General features: G+C 34.9%; 4 protein-coding genes across 6 annotated transcripts; 1 reads left to right on the top strand and 3 right to left on the bottom strand.

Annotated features, from left to right (window-relative positions):
• LOC18591445 lies at positions 91–3,870 on the bottom strand. 3 transcript variants are annotated; one of them, XM_007017564.2, is made up of 5 exons: positions 3,631–3,870; positions 2,370–2,736; positions 1,857–1,888; positions 738–1,707; positions 91–198 (listed from the first exon to the last, which is right to left on the bottom strand). In XM_007017564.2, exons 2-4 carry the CDS (start codon positions 2,677–2,679, stop codon positions 760–762), a joined length of 1,290 nt encoding a protein of 429 aa, XP_007017626.2. In that variant the 5' UTR covers positions 2,680–2,736; positions 3,631–3,870; the 3' UTR covers positions 91–198; positions 738–759. The 3 variants fall into 3 exon arrangements, with proteins under 3 accessions (XP_007017626.2, XP_017981458.1, XP_017981457.1); XM_018125969.1 differs by having other exon boundaries at positions 95–1,707; positions 2,370–2,746; XM_018125968.1 differs by having other exon boundaries at positions 95–1,707.
• On the top strand, positions 6,312–8,607 carry LOC18591444 (protein TIC 20-I, chloroplastic). The gene is made up of 3 exons (XM_018125297.1): positions 6,312–6,492; positions 7,307–7,499; positions 7,730–8,607. Exons 2-3 carry the CDS (start codon positions 7,316–7,318, stop codon positions 8,365–8,367), a joined length of 822 nt encoding a protein of 273 aa, XP_017980786.1. The 5' UTR covers positions 6,312–6,492; positions 7,307–7,315; the 3' UTR covers positions 8,368–8,607.
• On the bottom strand, positions 13,072–14,251 carry LOC18591443 (bZIP transcription factor 44). The gene has a single exon (XM_007017562.2). It carries the CDS (start codon positions 13,934–13,936, stop codon positions 13,454–13,456), a length of 483 nt encoding a protein of 160 aa, XP_007017624.1. The 5' UTR covers positions 13,937–14,251; the 3' UTR covers positions 13,072–13,453.
• Positions 14,095–14,618, bottom strand: LOC18591442. The gene has a single exon (XM_018126336.1). It carries the CDS (start codon positions 14,247–14,249, stop codon positions 14,124–14,126), a length of 126 nt encoding a protein of 41 aa, XP_017981825.1. The 5' UTR covers positions 14,250–14,618; the 3' UTR covers positions 14,095–14,123.

Below are 17,624 nucleotides of genomic sequence, written 5' to 3'. Positions count from 1 at the left end.
TTAACACATTGTCCATTGTCCATTGTCCATAGCTCCGGACCAAGAAACAACAAGAGCACAGGGATTTTGTGCCGTTAACAGAAGACATTATGTCATAAAATACAGCAAAGTAGAATTGAAAAGGCAAAGGATAGTAAAATTCTTACTAGTCACTTTCCCAATCAATTCAATGCTTTCATTGAGTTGATCTGTCAGCAGCTGAAATGTAAGTTCCTTTCAGATCAGAGTCATCCACAATGCCATGTAGATATTGAGAGTAGGCAACATTCAATTACATCTAAGCATGAAACCTGCAAAGAAAATGCTTACTTGCGATCTAGAATCAAGAAAATAACTTCATTCCCTAGAAGTTTAAACTCTCAAAACCCCACCACCGTAAGATATCTTATTACCTATAAAATTCCAAAACTACACATTTATAATCTGATCCAATTCCAAGTTGGTCACACTCATGCCCTACCCAGCCCAAGCCTATGGGCAACAAAAAACACTAAGGGCTCAAGTTATAAGGTGGGTCAATGTGGGAAATCTTCTATGGCTATGCCTATTGATAGTATAAGATTAAGGGCAGGAGAATCTCTAACTCAAGAAGCTGAGATTCGATGGCATTGGAACTTGGAAGCCTGACTTGGTGATCATACAGTTATCTTCTATCTTAAACCCTTCTAAGTAAGGGAAACAAAAGCATATTTACTGACAATGATAATCTTTTACGATGAAATGGGCAGGCTCCTCACCTCCTGCCAGTAGAGGAGGAACTCAATCTTTTCGATATCTTGCCCAAAACCCCTTCTTCCTGGCAGAATCATTCTCTGATAGTGATCTGCCCCACTTAGACCCAATTGAGAAGTGGCGTTTCAAAAAAGGCTTAGCCGAGGAACTTTTCCGGCTTGAACTGGGTTCCAATTTTGGAGCTTTTCCTTCCCATTTGGCATTTTGTTGGTGGTCAAAATCATCACAACCACCATCAACAAAACTATCTATATCTCTATTCTTGAATAACTTAAGCTGCTTTGCCTTCAACTCTGCTTCTGCTTTCAAAGCTTTTTGGGACATCTTTGAGACCTGCTTTTCTCCAACCATACATATTGGGCAGGCTGGGTCATATCTGTCAGCCTCTGGTGTCATCATCTCCAAGCATTCAGCATGGTAAACATGCCCACAGACAAGTATGGCAACCACTGAAATTTCAGTGCTGCTCCACAAAGATCTCTCAGCTAAAAGCTTTGAGCAAGCCCCACAAGTCTGCAAATCTATGGATGGAGAAGAAGAGAACCTGCTGCTACATCCACTAATCTTGCCATAACCAGAACCTAAGTGCTCACTGTCAAAAGACCACCTTTCTCTTTGAGAGGAGGCCACAAGCTCAGAAAAAGTGCGCATGGACCAGCCATCAGAAGAGCCACCATGAGATCCAGCTGTTAAGTCATTGCTACACGTGGAGAGCACAAACGATGACCTTCCTTCAGACATTGAATAATTATTTGGTGATTTCAATCCCAGGATTCGACTATCAGACACCTGCCTTAATAGCCGATGTCCAGGTGAACGACGAGCCCGTCTGGATGGGGTTGAGTTGGGAGGAAGTAAATGAGCATGGCTAGACAAAGTATCTGTAATTGGTGGTGAGAAGGATGAAGGGATAGAAAATGAAAGCTTTGGTGCAGATGAATCCACAATATCTGGTGATTCTGCCAAATTCTTCACCTGAAAGATGATCAGAAGGGCATGTTAGCCCATCAAAAGGGATAGAAAAGGCTACAGCATCACCAAAAGATAAAGAAAAGTAAAAGAAAAAACACATTTGAATAAAAAGCTTATTCAACTAAAGTCAATTTCAAGTAATTCAAACTTACCTCAATGGAATAATTGCTTGCCCTTGATACGTCTGCACCAAAAACATTAAATAAAATCAAACACAATACAAACAAGTGACAAAAAAAGGGGACATGGAGTAGATATTACTCAAACTGCATGGGAAGAATAGAAGAATAAAAGTAGACAATACTGGAAATATGCATGCTTGTAACTTGTAACTACATAAACCACATCTGTTATATGTTCATTCTTATGAGACATGTGGTATTGAGTACAAGTACTCAGTCAGTCAGTACCCCGCTACCCTGCATAATAAAGGTTAGGTATTATGAGCCACCTAGTACGTAGCCTTTTGCAGTAGTTGGGATTAGAAGACTGTTAGGGTCTTTCACATACAAATTCATGGACAGACTTATATAAATTACATAATCTCCAAAGAATAAAAATAGAACATTAATTCAGGCAAAAATTCCCTGAAAACCCCTATGTGTTGCCAAGATGATGATGGGAAAAGGTATGAAGATATGTTATTTCAAATAGCAAGAATTTACCTGAAGGGGCATGGACTGGTGATTTTTGAGAAGTGGGTGTTCCATAGTTCTCAATCTCAAGCACACTTCCTTGATCAGAAAGATTACCTCTATCAGAGCCTAATGTCCCTTTTATTTCCATGCTAATGTTTCTGCTAGCTCCATTAGACACCTGATAAGAAGGATCTTCAGTTTCACCAGCCACACGCCTTCGGTTATCCCAGCGGAAGCTCCATGATGGTGAACACGTCACATTCCTATGCAAAGTTTCACTCCGAGTTCTGTTTGGAAGGGTTCTCTCTTTTGCAGCAACACAACAAGCGGACCCCATGATCACTCATATACCCCCCAAAAAAATTTTTTAACGAATTGGCACCGTTGATTCAAGCTATGCGAACCTCAAGGCGAAGTACCGCATAGAGGATAAACAGCGAAATTCCCGGAAAAAAAAACACAGCGCAAATTTTAGAATTCACACTTAAAAATTGCAAAGATAATGGATTGAACAAACAACTGAAACCAACTAAACAAACCCAAAGGACAGACACTTCAAACTAAGCTAACCACAGTTTACTTGCTAAGTTTCATCTTCTAAGAGCAATTATTTTATTTCATTTCCTTCATTATTCCCCAGATCCAAACTAGGCTAAATAGAGTAATCAGGGAAAATATTGCAGCTAAAGAAAAAAATTAAACAAAAAAGGAAAGCCCAAGAAGATTGATTTTAAAAAAATAAAAATGCAATTAAAATTAAGGAAAATTCCTTGGGAGTATTATGCATTCTTTATTTATCAACAAATAAATAAATAAAAGTAAAAATTAACATGGTAGCCGCAAAATAGCAGAGTTAAGCTGAAATTAAAACAATAATAGCAAAAATTCTACCTAGAAACCATCTTCCTCAATTATTTAAGCATAAACCTGGCTTTCTCCAACTTTAGAATAAAATTAAATGCAAAAAAAACATTTAAGTCAGGAATATTTCCACAAGTGAAAGTCTTCAACTACTCGAGAGCATAATTTCATCTTACTTTTATAACAAACAAAGAATCACCGTTTCGGAAGATTTACACTTGTACGAAAAATGGCTCAAAAGTTAACGAAATCAGAAGAGAGAGAGAGAGCTTCAAATAGCTCTCAAAACGGTTTCGTTTCGTACCCCACTCTCTGCACTGATTTTCAAGTTTCCAAAGCCTAAAAATAGCATCCACACAAAAAACACAAGCAAAAATAATACTCTTATTTAAAAAAAAAAAAAAAGAAAGAAGAAGAAGAGACTCACAGATTCAATATTTAGGGAGTCATGGACCTGAAGAACAGAGATTTGAACGGCGTCGAAACTTTCGACGGCGGTTAGAGAGGCAGGGAAGGGGAAAGCGAAGGCGATGGTCACGACGGAACAAGGAAGAGAGAAAGGGTGTGAAACAGAGAGAGAGAGAGAGAGAGTCAAGGGCACGTATGGGGAATTGTGCCCGGTCTGTTTGTAGTGCTGCTTCTTTTTCCGCTCCTTCGCCCTTTTTTTTTTTTCCTGCTGACTTTTCCTTTATCTTTATTTTTCTTAAATTTGGCGATAAACGATAAAAAAAATAAAAATAAAATGCAGCAGCGTTTTCTCTACCACGCGGAGTGCGGTCCACTTCCCTTGGCCTTTTGGTGTTACTATACTAACAATAAAGTGTACACTTTATTTAATAAATTAAACAAAAAAAATACTTTTGGGCTAAAATATTTTCAATTATATTAAAAAAATTTAATTTCATTATTAACATCTACGTAACTTTATAGAAATATTATTTAATCTTAATAAAAGAAAAAGAAAAGAATGAACATGAGTAGGACTTGCACCATGGGTGGGTCCAAGAAATTGTGCAACTTTGGTAAATGGAAGTTGACAGCGACCTTTGACTGAGCTTCAGTTCACATTCCGATGCTTGTTTCTACCCTTTTCTTCTTTTTATTTTTTATTTTTTATTTTTTTAAGTTTTTGAGTTTGATATTAAATATTAAAAACAAAGAAAGAGAAGAAGAAATGAGTTCAATAGGAAAGGTTTAGGCTTAAACAGTTAAAACCTTTTATTGACTTAAAGTCAACAAACTATATATGGAAATGCTTTGATCACTACAATCTTACCAATAAGATGATAATTTATAATCTTACTAATTATATATATATATATATATATGCTCAAATTATTTTATAAGTTCGAGTGAGTACTAATATAAAATAATAATTATTTTTATTGAATATTGTTTTAAAAAATATATTATGGTCATGTCTAAGTCAATTTCATGGATTATAGTGAAAAATGTGGATTAATATAAATTAGCTCATAATTAGAATTGGATAATGTCAAAGCAAACTTGCTTTGTCGTTTTTTTTTAAGAAAGGGGATTCAACTTTATACTTTTTAAGCAAATATATCATGTATTAATCAATGAGTCAAATATTTACATATTGCTTTGTTATTTCTTATCCTCAATTAAGCTTCAAGTCTAACTTATTCAACTATTCTGTTTGTATAAATATTGAATTATATTGAAAAATAGGGTCCATACAACAATTTAATAAAATACCCTCCTTCAAGGATGAGATTAGATAAAATCTAATGGGGTAATCCTATATATATAATATTTAAATAAACTCTTATTTTTCTAATACCTTCAATCAAATATTTTTATTTTTAGTCAAATATACATTTATGATTAAACGTTGACTAATCATCATTAATCAAAATGTCATTTGTCATTTTGATAAATGATGACGTAACGTGTTAATATGACGTAATTACATATGTGTTATATTAATTAATAATAATTAATCAACTATTGATTAAAGACTTATTTAATTCAAAATAAACATACATGATTTTGATTGAACACAATAAACAATAAGGGCTTATTTAATTTTTTTTTTCAATAATTTGGAGGTTTTATAAATTATTATGCTTTTTTTATTATTATTATAGGAAGATAACCCATTTTTTTAATAAACCTACATGGCTACATGCATCTAATCTCTTATTGGAATTTTTTAAGCATCTTTTATTTCTCTATAAAATTTATTACAAACAAAATAAAAACTCCTAATAATTTGTATTTTTTTATTTTAATTTCAAAGTTAAAAGATTATTTATTCTACAACATTTTATGAACGCCGCATGCATAAAACTACATCTCATCATATTTGTTTGGATAAAATACACTGATTTTTTTTTAACTTTTGATCATAATTACACGTAGGTCTATTAGTTTTTAAAATGAACACTCCGTCCTTAATATGTAAACGACGTTAATAGTTAACTATGAAATGTCTAAAATACTTTTTTTTTCCACTCTTTTTCTTTCTCTCATGTTGGTCGGTGGCACTCCTTTACACTAATAGGCCACCCCGTGCTTAGATCTAACCATGGAATGCCATATTCGATCGAATCTCTCTAGGCTCCCTTGGGAAGCACAGTGCACTCCCTAGAGAACCCCAGATTGGTGCGCCCTTGAGGAGCGCCATCGGCCACGAATGATTGGTGGAAAGATTTAAAAAAAAAGAAAAAATTTAAATAAAAATTATAATTTATATAGTCGTAGTTTTTAAAATTAATAAAATATAAAATTATCTTAAAAATATTATCATGTCATCAAAACTAATAAAAATATTGATGGTTGACTAACCACAGGACTTATATGTTCAACAAAAATAAAGTATTATTTTGAAAACTAATAGATTTATATGTAATTATAATAAAAATTTGAGAGAGTTAGTGTATTTTATTTTATTTTATTTTTTTATTCTTTGACAAATCAATTATTGAAGACCTATGCAAATGATTTAGGCTGAGTAATTGGGCCAGCTGGGCCATCCCCGACCCATTATTAACTGACATAAGTCAGACCAGACTGAATTTTTTCGCGGCCAAGCCCACGCGACAAACTCTGGTCTTAAACCTCACCTCTTTCCAAAATTTTTCACCTCGGATTCTGACCCACGAAGGCCGTAAGTAAAAAGCTCTACTTTACCAGGAAAGAACAGAAAACAAAGGAAAGCAAGATAGAATTATAATGACGGATATCGAGAGCAGACAGGCTTTACACTAACACTTAAACAGTAGCATTTCAAGCGGTTTTCCTTCATTCTTTTTTTCAATTTAAGGTAACTTCTCCTCCTCATCTCTACCCAGGCTTGATTTTGCTCTTTTTTTTTTATGTGGATTTTTGGTGCTTTTATTAGCTGAGCTTTGCATTGGATTCACAAAATGGTTATTAAGTTTTAAATTTGACGGTTTAGAGTAATTTACTCTCTGGGTTTTGGGTTTTAGTTGTTTATCTGGTGAATTTTAAGTGTATTTGTTCAATAACATTTCTTTCAGTTGCTTCAGAGTAAGTTACGTCGAAGTTTCTCTATTTCACAATTATTTGTCGCTGGAAATGGACTCTAAATGATTATGTTTAAGCAGTTTCCCATATGGGTACTTTTAGCAGTAATCGGTGGTTGTAATTTTAATATTACAACGCTGGGCATTGTGTAGCTAATATCACAGGTTAAGAGCTAATGATAAAATGTGAACAATATTGAAGCAGAAACACAAATGATTGTGCTGGTCTAGAAAAATTTACCGTGCTGGATGATGTCCTCTTTAGTATAATATATCATGTGCAAGTAACAATTTAGGATGCAGATTTTCCTCAATTAGCATGAAATATATAGACCAGAATAGGAAACCTGTAAGTGGTATTGCCTAGTGCCTACTAATTTACTATGTGCTTGAATTTTTATCTATTTATTATCTAGGGAACACTAACTATTCATGCCCCCCTCTCTGTGTGCTACATAAACTGTAACACATGCCTTTTATGTTTAGAACATTTGAATGGGTGGGATAGGATGATTTTTTTTTTTTAACATTTTCTTTTTGCTCTACCTTTGCTGATAAATTATGTACATTGTTTTCATGGTCTTCAACAAGGTGGGTGCCATGATTCTGAATGGATTCAGCTCTCCCTCCAGAATTGTTTCCGTGAGTTCAAGGCTACCTAAGCCAATGCCATGTAGCTCTACTTTCGTGTGCTTTCATCATCTGCCTGTTACGGCTGCACTTCAAAGCAGCAGCAGAAGTTCTTCAAGGTCTTATTGGGATTTGAAATCCTGGTCAGTTGTAGGTATAAGGCTACCCCTTTTTTCTTTTAAAATCCATCATTTGGTATACAAGAGATTAATATCAAGCATCATATGTAGATCGTTTTTATATTAGGCTTATCAAAAAGCTGAATGTCCCAGAGAGTCTCATCTTTTTTATTTTCCATTCTGTGGTTCTGGATTGATGTATGTCTGAACTCCCAACAATTGTTCTTATTTGTCTGATGTATAACTGACACTGTCCATCTTGTAGATGTGCCTTTGTTGCACCTTTCTGCTGCATCAACTCCATTGTTGAGTGGGGATCAAGGTAGTCTCTCACACACTTTACCCTCATTACCAAGGCGTCGCAGATCTAGTATGGGCCCGCGAGCATCAAAGGATGTTCCATACAGTTTTCGCTATCCTCAAATGACTAAGAAACCCAGATGGTGGTGGAGGACTTTAGCATGCCTTCCCTATTTAATGCCTCTTCATGAGACATGGATGTATGCTGAGACAGCATATCATCTACACCCTTTCTTGGAAGACCTTGAGTTTTTGACCTATCCATTCCTTGGAGCCATTGGAAGTTTGCCGAGCTGGTTCCTGATGGCATATTTTTTTGTTGCATATTTGGGGGTGGTGAGGAGAAAAGAATGGCCTCACTTTTTTAGATTTCATGTGGTGATGGGCATGCTATTGGAGATTGCCCTGCAGGTGATTGGGACTGTGAGCCGGTGGATGCCACTTGCAGTCTATTGGGGCAAGTTAGGGATGCACTTTTGGACAGCTGTGGCATTTGCTTATCTCTTTACGGTTCTGGAGTGCATACGATGTGCACTTGCTGGTATGTATGCTGACATTCCCTTCGTATGTGATGCCGCTTATATCCAAATTCCATATGATTAAGTGAAAAAATATAGCAGAAACTTTCTATATTTCCATTATGTGTTGGTTATTTTGTATGGGAAATTTTTCAAGCAGATATGAATATTTTAAGTTGAATATTGCCTTTTGGTCAGCTTATGTAATTTAAGTTTTATTCAGTGTAGGATATCTATCCAAGCACCTTGTCCCACCTTCCACCCCCCCAAGTGGGCCTTTTCCCCTCCTTTCTTTAGTTAATGATGATTTTGTGAATTCCATTTAGATGTTAGTTACCATTAGTGCTATCTTGATTACCCTTTCCGATAATGTTTATCCTTTCTGATAAATGTTACTGTAATTGATGGTAATGCTTTTGATTTGTTTAATCTTCATGTCTGAACGTGTTCGTTTGTCTATTTGCTTGCAATCTAATGGTTCCTAGGTGTAATCATAGCTCTCTGTATATATGCTGGTGGAAGCACATCATTGCTTTTCTTATCTGAATCTTCATGGCCAAAATTGCCATCTTGCTTTTGGGAATCAAATCCCTTTGTTTTATGAAGTTTACTGAAATTTATAGACCTGAAAACTACATGGTAAATGAAAGGAGTATTTCAATACTTGTTTTTACTTGGATCTTTATGATTTAGTTAGAGACAATTGTAGAGTTTGAATTCGTTTCTTCTTCTTTCTGTTCTTTTCTATTAAATCTCATGGGTAAAATTCATTTTGGCTTAGCAGTCGATGGGATTGCCATTAACAGCCTAGAAAGTTCAAAGTTGCAAAAGTATTGCTAGCAAAAGTATGTTCTTTTGAATGCCTTGCTGCCTGAATCCAAAATGACCCTGTTTTCAGCAGCTCCACCACTAAACATATCTATTAACCCTGGCTAATTTCTGACAAAGAAGTTATCCTGGCTTAGTTTTACCTTTCTTCTGAAGTTTCATTGCATGAAATCCTTCTTTGCAGCACAAGAAAACAACCTAACCTATGTCTTGGCTTTTCCCAAAGGGATAACAGCAGGACAGGTTACCCTTTACTGTCCTGAACATCTTCTAAGCAAACCAGAATTTCTGAAAAAAACCTATAAAATTTTCCTCTCCTTTAACGGAAGGTACATGACTGTTGACTCAAAACCCACGATCACTTCCATGGTCAAATTTCCAAATTATACAACTATTTGAGTCTATATATATATATATATATATATAAAAAGAAAAACTGAATTCATACCACTTTGTGATTAAGATTTTAAATGATTCCATGTAACCTACTAAACTTGCAGTAATGTTTGTCGGAACCCCACTTACTACACTGATGATTTGAGATGACGCAAATGTACCCTACTAATCTTTGGATGAACTAACAGGGTTGTTCCTTGGCACTCAATTATTTGGATTTATTTATCATGTGTAGGTGGAAATGTCATTGTAGTCATACATCATGTTCTGTCTTCTGTGTTTTGCCTTTCATGCTACTTGCCCATTCCATCAAAAAGCTTAAAATATTAATTGATTTCTCACTTCTTGTTGATTGAACTCGTCTAACATCTTTTTTGGCATGTCTATAATCAAATCAAGGGGATGGAAATTGGATAGTTGGGTTTGTAAATATCAATATTCTTCTTTCTGTATCTGAGGTGATATCCTCAATCAGATCCCACCTGCTGCAATTGGGGTTGGGGGGGAAATGAAAATTTTCAACGGTAGATGAATGCAAATGGATAATGCTTGAACCAATCAAGTCAAAAGATTCAATTAAAATTGCACCTACTCAGTGCCCAATATAGCTCAGAAGGAAGAACGATTGGAAGCAGATGATGTTCTTAGTGTAGCATGATAGAAATTTTATGATACTTTTAAGCTTTGCCTGCCCTTCCTCTTCTAATATGGAAAAACTTACCACAACAGAAAGAGTAAAACAAAAATTAAAGTCACCCTTGCTTTATGTCTTGCTGTGAGCTGATCTAACCTCTCTGCAAATATCATTGAAGTAAGCTCTTCCATTAAACAAAAAGCAAAGAAAATGACACCATTTTCTCAAATGGCAGCCTCTCCTTCTCTAATGTCATGCTTTCATCATCTCTTTAATCACTAAACGAATCCTCTTTATGCCTTTTAGCCTGCAATCAGACACGCAAAGCAATTGAAAGCGATGGCATGGCCAGTTAATATCGTACTAGAAACCCCATTATGTACCTAAATTCACCCACTTTCTTGGCTGCCTTTTCTGCCTCCAGTTTAATTGGTGTAATCTCCATTAGCATTACATGCATTGTAAAGCACAGGCATACAATGGATCAATAAATGCAGGACAAGCAAAAGTCTATCTTTAATTAAAGTTGGCTTCTTCTTCTTTTTTTTTTTTTTCTCATTTGTGGCAAGTATTGTTTCATTTATGTGGCATGGGAAGATCTTGTATAAGATTTTATTCTCTAAACATTGTGTTTGGTAGAAAAGAAAAGTGAATGAGAATTGGATGGAAGGAAAATGAAAAAAATTTCGGATCACTTCTCTCCTTAGACAAGAAGGAAACAAAGGCAGTCCAAAAAAAATTATTAACAAATACTCTAAAAACACTCTTTAAAATAATTTTAATACAACGAAATAAGATATTTATTTAATATGATAATCTTAAAGAATATCTTTGAACCACCCATTATTAAAATTCATTAAAGAAATTTTCTTCTTTAAATTTTTATATATTTAGAAAAAGGAGATTAATTTTATTTTTTTTAAATTAACGTAATCTAAGATTAAGGTTTGAGATTTATAAACCTGAAATTAAATTAAGTAGATTGATAAGTACGATAGCAGCTCATAATCATAGCTTCAATTAAACTAATCAAAGAGGACATGCCACCCCACATCAGTTAACTTTAAGCAAGTACGAGGCCAGCATGCTTAATCTGGATTATTATAGCTCTAAACAAGTATAATCATTAGGAAAATAATGTAAAAAAAAAAAGAAAATTAAGGAAAAATGAAATGGGAGATTGGTTCATGGTGCCCGACAGTGGGGTGGTTTTGACACTCCCCACCACGACGAGCTTCACTTTTACAGTTTGCCATAGTAATGGTGACTAATATTTTTTCTCAATTCCCCTTGTTCAATTTTTCCCTTGTTCTTTGCTAATTAACTTGTCATGCTAACCTTCTATATTTATAAGCTTTAAATGCATTAAGAAATCCCCTTTTTTCATTAAAATATAAAATGTTTATATCTCATACAATAATAATTCATCAAAAAAGACAATGTATTAAATATAAATTCGATAATAATCGGGTTTTTAACTATATTTATAATGCTTTCAAAATTTGTTATGTTTTATGTGGGGGAAAATTGAGTTTTTATAATTGAAAACATCTTATAACCTTTGCATAAGCATGAAACAAAGTTAGGTGAAGATTATATTAATTAGGCCTCGTGTGGTGGATGGGTTGTTGGCATTCCTTCAAGCACGAAAATGATTAAAGTGGCATGGAAAACACACCCTTTGGTTAAAACGTTGTACATTGAACCTAGGCAAAAGTTTCTTGGTGTTTCCGCAAAGTGGCACAAGAATCAACAGACAAAACACAGGAGATCATGGGAGAAAGAGAGAGAATCGAAGAGGGAGTATGGGCTTTGATCTGATCACTTGTTTTATATTTCTTGCTTTCTTCCATGATATCATACTTTATCTTATCATCATCCTTGATAATGTTTCATGGCACTCAATTTGATAGCGGTGTTCGGTTCTAAGACACAGTTCGTGTCCGTATTGATTCTAGAATTAAGTTTTTATTCTTTTATTATATTTAAATAAATTATTATTATTTTTATTTATAATAAAAAGTTTATAATCGATAGGTTGAATACCAGTTAATATTAATCGACAGATTAAGTTAAGATTAGTGTGCGGTTTGATTTTATTTTTTTTTGGTTATTTAAAGCTTAATTTAGTAGGAACGTGATCATTTTCAATATTTTCAATGTGTTAAATATTTCATTGAAGCAGTAAAAAAAAAAATAATGAGTGCCATGCACAAGTTGAGAGAATAAATTGTGGTTGGCCGTTACCATCTATGATTGTTTTGGATTTGAACTTCCATCCACTAACCATTTTCTTCAAGATTTTTATGAATGAAGCCAGAGGGTACAGTGCCTAAAAGTACATTCAAATGCTACATGAAACAGAGTAGTTTAAATAATTAAGCATCATTAAGCAGTAATTAAGTGTTGGGTATGAGTTTATTATCACTCATAACTTGAAATAATTGATAAATTTATTAAATTATTTATGCTAGAATGTCATGGATTCAAGCATAAGAAAAACATGAAATACTAGTTTAATTTCTCAAGGTTAGGTCTTTTCTCAGGATTCAACTTTCCTTTTTACGCAACAACGTAGGAGTCTTTTTCTTACTTGTTGAAAGGTTTCCTTCGCTATCATAGCAAAGTCAGGGGGAGAGAAAAAGTGATACGAAAGCAACAATTAGTGAAGGAATTATGATTAGGGTGGAAATCGTGATCCAAGCCTTTACCATGGCGGCTTTGGATGGGCTGAGCAAGCAACTATGGTGACAAACAAGAGCGAAATTTTTTGGCATTAGCGGTTATTTGCCACTTTTCTTGACCAAAAACAGAGGAAAAGAAAGAGAGGAAGACAGAGCAAGAGAGGCAGTCCACTTGCATAGAAGAACAGAGAACAGCATAAAATTATGACGTTTGGAAAGGAAGAAGAAGAAGAAGGCACCAAACAAGTGAAGGAAATTAATAATACACTAGTTTATAACGTGGGGGAGACCACAAACATTTCCACAGGAAACCCCCCCTCCCATTTTTACAGAAACTTGACTATTTTTATACCCTAGCTAGCAGTTTTCTCTTGCTAGTTGCCAATTCTCTTACAGTCATGTTTTGCAGCATCCTAGGTGCCAACAGGACTAATATTTTAGTAATAATAATAATAATAACAACAAACATTAAAGAAGGGGAAAAAAATAATAATACCCTCTTTTTCCCTCTCCACTCATTGAAGCAACACCACTAACAATAAAAGAATATATAAAGACATCCATAAATTTTGACCATTTTTGGTTTTCCATCCATTTGGTAATGATGATGATGATGATGAGGATGAAGATCAGTATTGAAAGATGTCTGCAGAGGCCATGATGGGTTGGTTAAGATAAGGCAGATTGAAAGGGTTGGTGAAACTGTCAGCAGAACTTGTTTCAAAACCCTGATGAGTTTCATACAGGCCACCATTGGTTGTGGTGCTGTTGAGATAATCGAGGATCTCACTAAGGGACTCTAGCCTTTGGCTTAGTTCCATCATCTGAGCCCTCAAAACAGAGTTCTCAGCCTCAATGTTCAAATAGTGCTGGGTGGTGAAGTTGATGCTTGTCAGGATTTGGTTATTATCCTTCCTTAGCTGTGTCACTTGGGACACTAAATCATCTAGGTGCTTCTGTTTTCTCATCCTGGATCTTCTTGCTGATTCTCGGTTTGATTCCATTCTCTTTCTTTTTCTTTGATCCATCAGATGTTGCAAGTCCTCTTCAGAGCCGGAATTCTGAAGCAGAGTGGAACCTGAGGAATTGGAATTTCCACTAGACGAAGCCATATTATATTTACACCAAAAACCACAGCTAAAAACTTTAAAAAAAAAAAAGACTAATATTTCAGGATTAATCTAAACTCAAAGAGGACAGGATCCAGACACTAGTTATTTTTACGTAATCTAGACAGTTGTTTATTTGACTTATTATTATATTTATATAGTGAAACTCAAGCAATCACAAAAAGTTTATTTATGAAAAAACATAGAACCAATAGAGGAACACAACTGAGAAAGATTGAACAAGATGGGTCCTGCGTCTGAGGGAGGAATTTATCATAAACCCGGAGCGGAGGATTTCACTGACAACTGGAGACATGAATCTCAAACATCAACAACCACAACAACGTATGCAGCATGAAGATTTACAACAGAAGAAAAGAAAGCTTCTTTTGGCAGAAAAAAAGTACCAAGACCAACAGCAAATCCCAGCAAAACCAAGATGGTTTTTGGCCGGATGATGGAGTTTTTTCAAGAGTTTGACTTTATGGGTTTTTGGTACAGACTCTAGAAATCCAAAGCTTAACAACCCAAACCCCCCACAGAAGGGCAAAAACCTACCAAAAGGATGTGCAAAGAGCAGAGGAAAACCAGCAGAACCTCTACAAGGGAAACGAAAAAACAAGAAGAAGAGCAGAAAGAGCCTAAAATGTATAAGGGGGGGGGGGGGGGAAGAAAGCAGAAGTGGAAGAGGTTTTTGAGAGTGTTGAGAAGGCAATTTATAGAGGAAAAAGTACAGAAGAACATGAAAGAAAGTTTAGAAAAATGGGTAAAAAAAAAAAAGAAAAGAAATTAAAATGCGAATAAAAAGCAAAGAGCTTTGGAATCTACTGTCGAGAGTTGTTGGAGGAAGAGTTGATTAGGCATGTGGGGTAGAGACGAAATTTCCACAACCGTCCAATTCCAGCTGGTGACCAAGACACACACCATACAAATTATTTAATCATGACCTATTTCAGGGTTATTTTGGTTTTCTTACTTTTTCTTTTTCTTTATTATTTTTCCTACTTCCTTTACTTCTACTCGTAGTAGTACTTCTACTCGTTTTAGTAGTATTTTTCCCCTTTTTTTTTTACCTCACTTTCACCGCCAATACCAGAATTAACCGTTTAAGGCCAGCACAGTTTCTTTTCTGACAAGTGGCTACTCGTAACCAGAAAGGAATCTTAGGGATGGAGGTGGCATATCAAGCCAGTAAAGGGGTATTCTGGACATCAGGGTACAACACCCTTTTAGCTTAACAAAACCAAGATTAGTGCTAAGCATTCTATTAGTTTAAAAGACTAATATCCCCATTCTCCCCTTCTTTTTTGTTGTCAAAACAAAGTACTACCATTAGACTAACCCATCAAGTAAGGGCCTCTGTCCCAGCCCCACCTTATTTAAGTCTATATCAGAAGTCAGAGACCTTTTGTTGGCATTCTCCAAAGAGAGAGGAAGTTGGTTGGAGTTTGGATTTGGGTTTGGGTTTGGGTTTGGGTTTTTTACCCTTATTTCAAATAGCAGAAAATGAAATTGATTCTCAGTTTGTATCATGACAAAGAGTAGTACTTCTAGTAATATAATTCTGTACTAATACTACCAATAGTCATGAACAGGTTTCTGCCACAGAGGAGAGAATCTATAAATATACAGGCAACCAAAGCCCCATGGTTTTGCTTGATATATATTGAAGCTGTTCATAGACCTGAAAAGGAAAAGTTGGTTCAATTCTTTTTTTATTAATTTGCTCTCTGTAATAAACATGGCACCTTGTTCTTTTAATCGCATCAATTCCCAAGAGGCTCCCCCTTTGATTCTTATTTATTCAATATAATCTGACCGACTTTTTCCCCATTGAAAACTTTAAAAACAAAAGCATCCCCATGTGCAACAGTGCAGCTCCAGGAATGGTGCTAAAGTATGGGTTGTAACCATAAAGTAACCATCAAGGTTTTGACTTTAATTGGCTACCGATTGCTTTGAAGAATCTGGAGCAATAAACATTCCAGAAAACTATAACAAAAGAAGAAGAAGAAAAAGAAGAAAATTACATTTAGGCCTTAATCTAGACCTACTAGCTAGCAGCTTGGACCACAGAAACCGATGGCTGCATGGTCCCAGCCTTAATTGCAAGCCACCCGAGTGGGGAAGGGCAATGATATGCCATTAATTTGCTAGAAACAGGGACATGGAACTCTACAGATCACATAAAAAAGGCTAGTTATTTGTCACCCAAATCAATTGTGTTGAACAATTTTTTTTGTCACCCCATTCCTTACTTCTTGGATTCTGCTCTGATGCAATTCTGATTTCAGTTTCTTTTTCCTTTTATCTTTCATTTGCCAAAGAAAATTACTCTTCCAGCTGCCTACCTTCCCATGGACATTAGAGATCTGCAGAATCTGTATCCTTATCTTCTTTGTGGAAGAGCAAGAAAAGAACAAATGGTCTACTTTCAACTTGCTGACAGCAAAATATGCAGCAGGCATTGGTAAAAGGGTTCCTTGACAATTGCCTATCATGAGTAAACCTTTGTGGAGAATTAATGCTACCATCCAATAAAAATGCTCCTTTCTGTTTCTATCTAACTCAAGAGACCAAAAACTTGTGTGAAAAGCACAATTATGCAGCCGGAAAATCCACATTTTTTCTACATCTTAATTTGAATTCAAGGTCTCTAATTACAAAAAAAAAAAATTAATTAGAGATCTATCAACATTAATAGTATTTAATTGTAGTGAAATAAGGCAGCAGAGGATATTGTTATTTATGTATTTTATATGATTCATCAATTTTAAAGAAAAAAGATTCAAATTTATTCTTTTAATGAAAATATATGTATTTATCATCAATAAAATGTATAAGCAGTCAGAAAATATCATTATTAAAAATACTTAATTTTTTTTTTTAAAATTCGAACTTACTCTTCAAGTAGGAATACATATATTTATCATTGAATCAAATGTTTAAATAAAAAATAAAAAAAAATTATCATTTTAACACATACACTTTAAAATATTCCATCTACCAGACTAATTGGTTGATCACCAGGTTTTCACATTGTGTTACTTGTAAAGTTAGCCCTATGTCACTGAAAATGACACGATCCAATCCCATGCTTTGCTTTAGCACAAAAGGAAAAGAACAACCAAAGTTATTTTATCTTTTTCATTGCTTATAATACCCTGTTAAAGTTATGAAACGCAAAGAGAGACATGAAAGTTCTCCATTCTCACCCTGTTTAAAGCCACTGACAATGCAAAACACACTAACCCAACACAATCCTACAGATAACGTGGACTCCTTTTTAAGTTAAAATAAAAAAGAAAAAATAAAACTACACGAGTTTTCATGCTAGTATTACTTTGCCGACATAATTGTGTAACCTTGACGAAACATGTTCATAGCTGAACTGCTGCCAAGGGCGACCAACAATAGTTAAAGCTCTGATCATGGTGAGCCCGAGGGGTTGGAAGACGGTTGTAGAGTACATAGAGTATCTAAACCATAGGGTAGGCACAAAACAACAATACAAAATTAATTATGTACTCTGAAGGAAAATGAGAGAAGAGGGGGAAAAGGGAAATTTGTTGTCGTAGGATGTTACAGAAATGGTGGAAGTGACATTGCATGGTGGGTTTTCAATCGAAAGTATAAAGAAATTCAGGCCTTTTTTGTGAAGCAAAGGTTGAAATGAACCTTAATCTTTGTA

This window comes from Theobroma cacao, chromosome 8, assembly GCF_000208745.1.
Source record: "Theobroma cacao cultivar B97-61/B2 chromosome 8, Criollo_cocoa_genome_V2, whole genome shotgun sequence".
NCBI classification, from domain to species: Eukaryota; Viridiplantae; Streptophyta; class Magnoliopsida; order Malvales; family Malvaceae; genus Theobroma; species Theobroma cacao.
The sequence above is the reverse complement of the archived record's forward strand: the minus strand, read 5'-3'. Positions and strand labels throughout refer to the sequence as shown.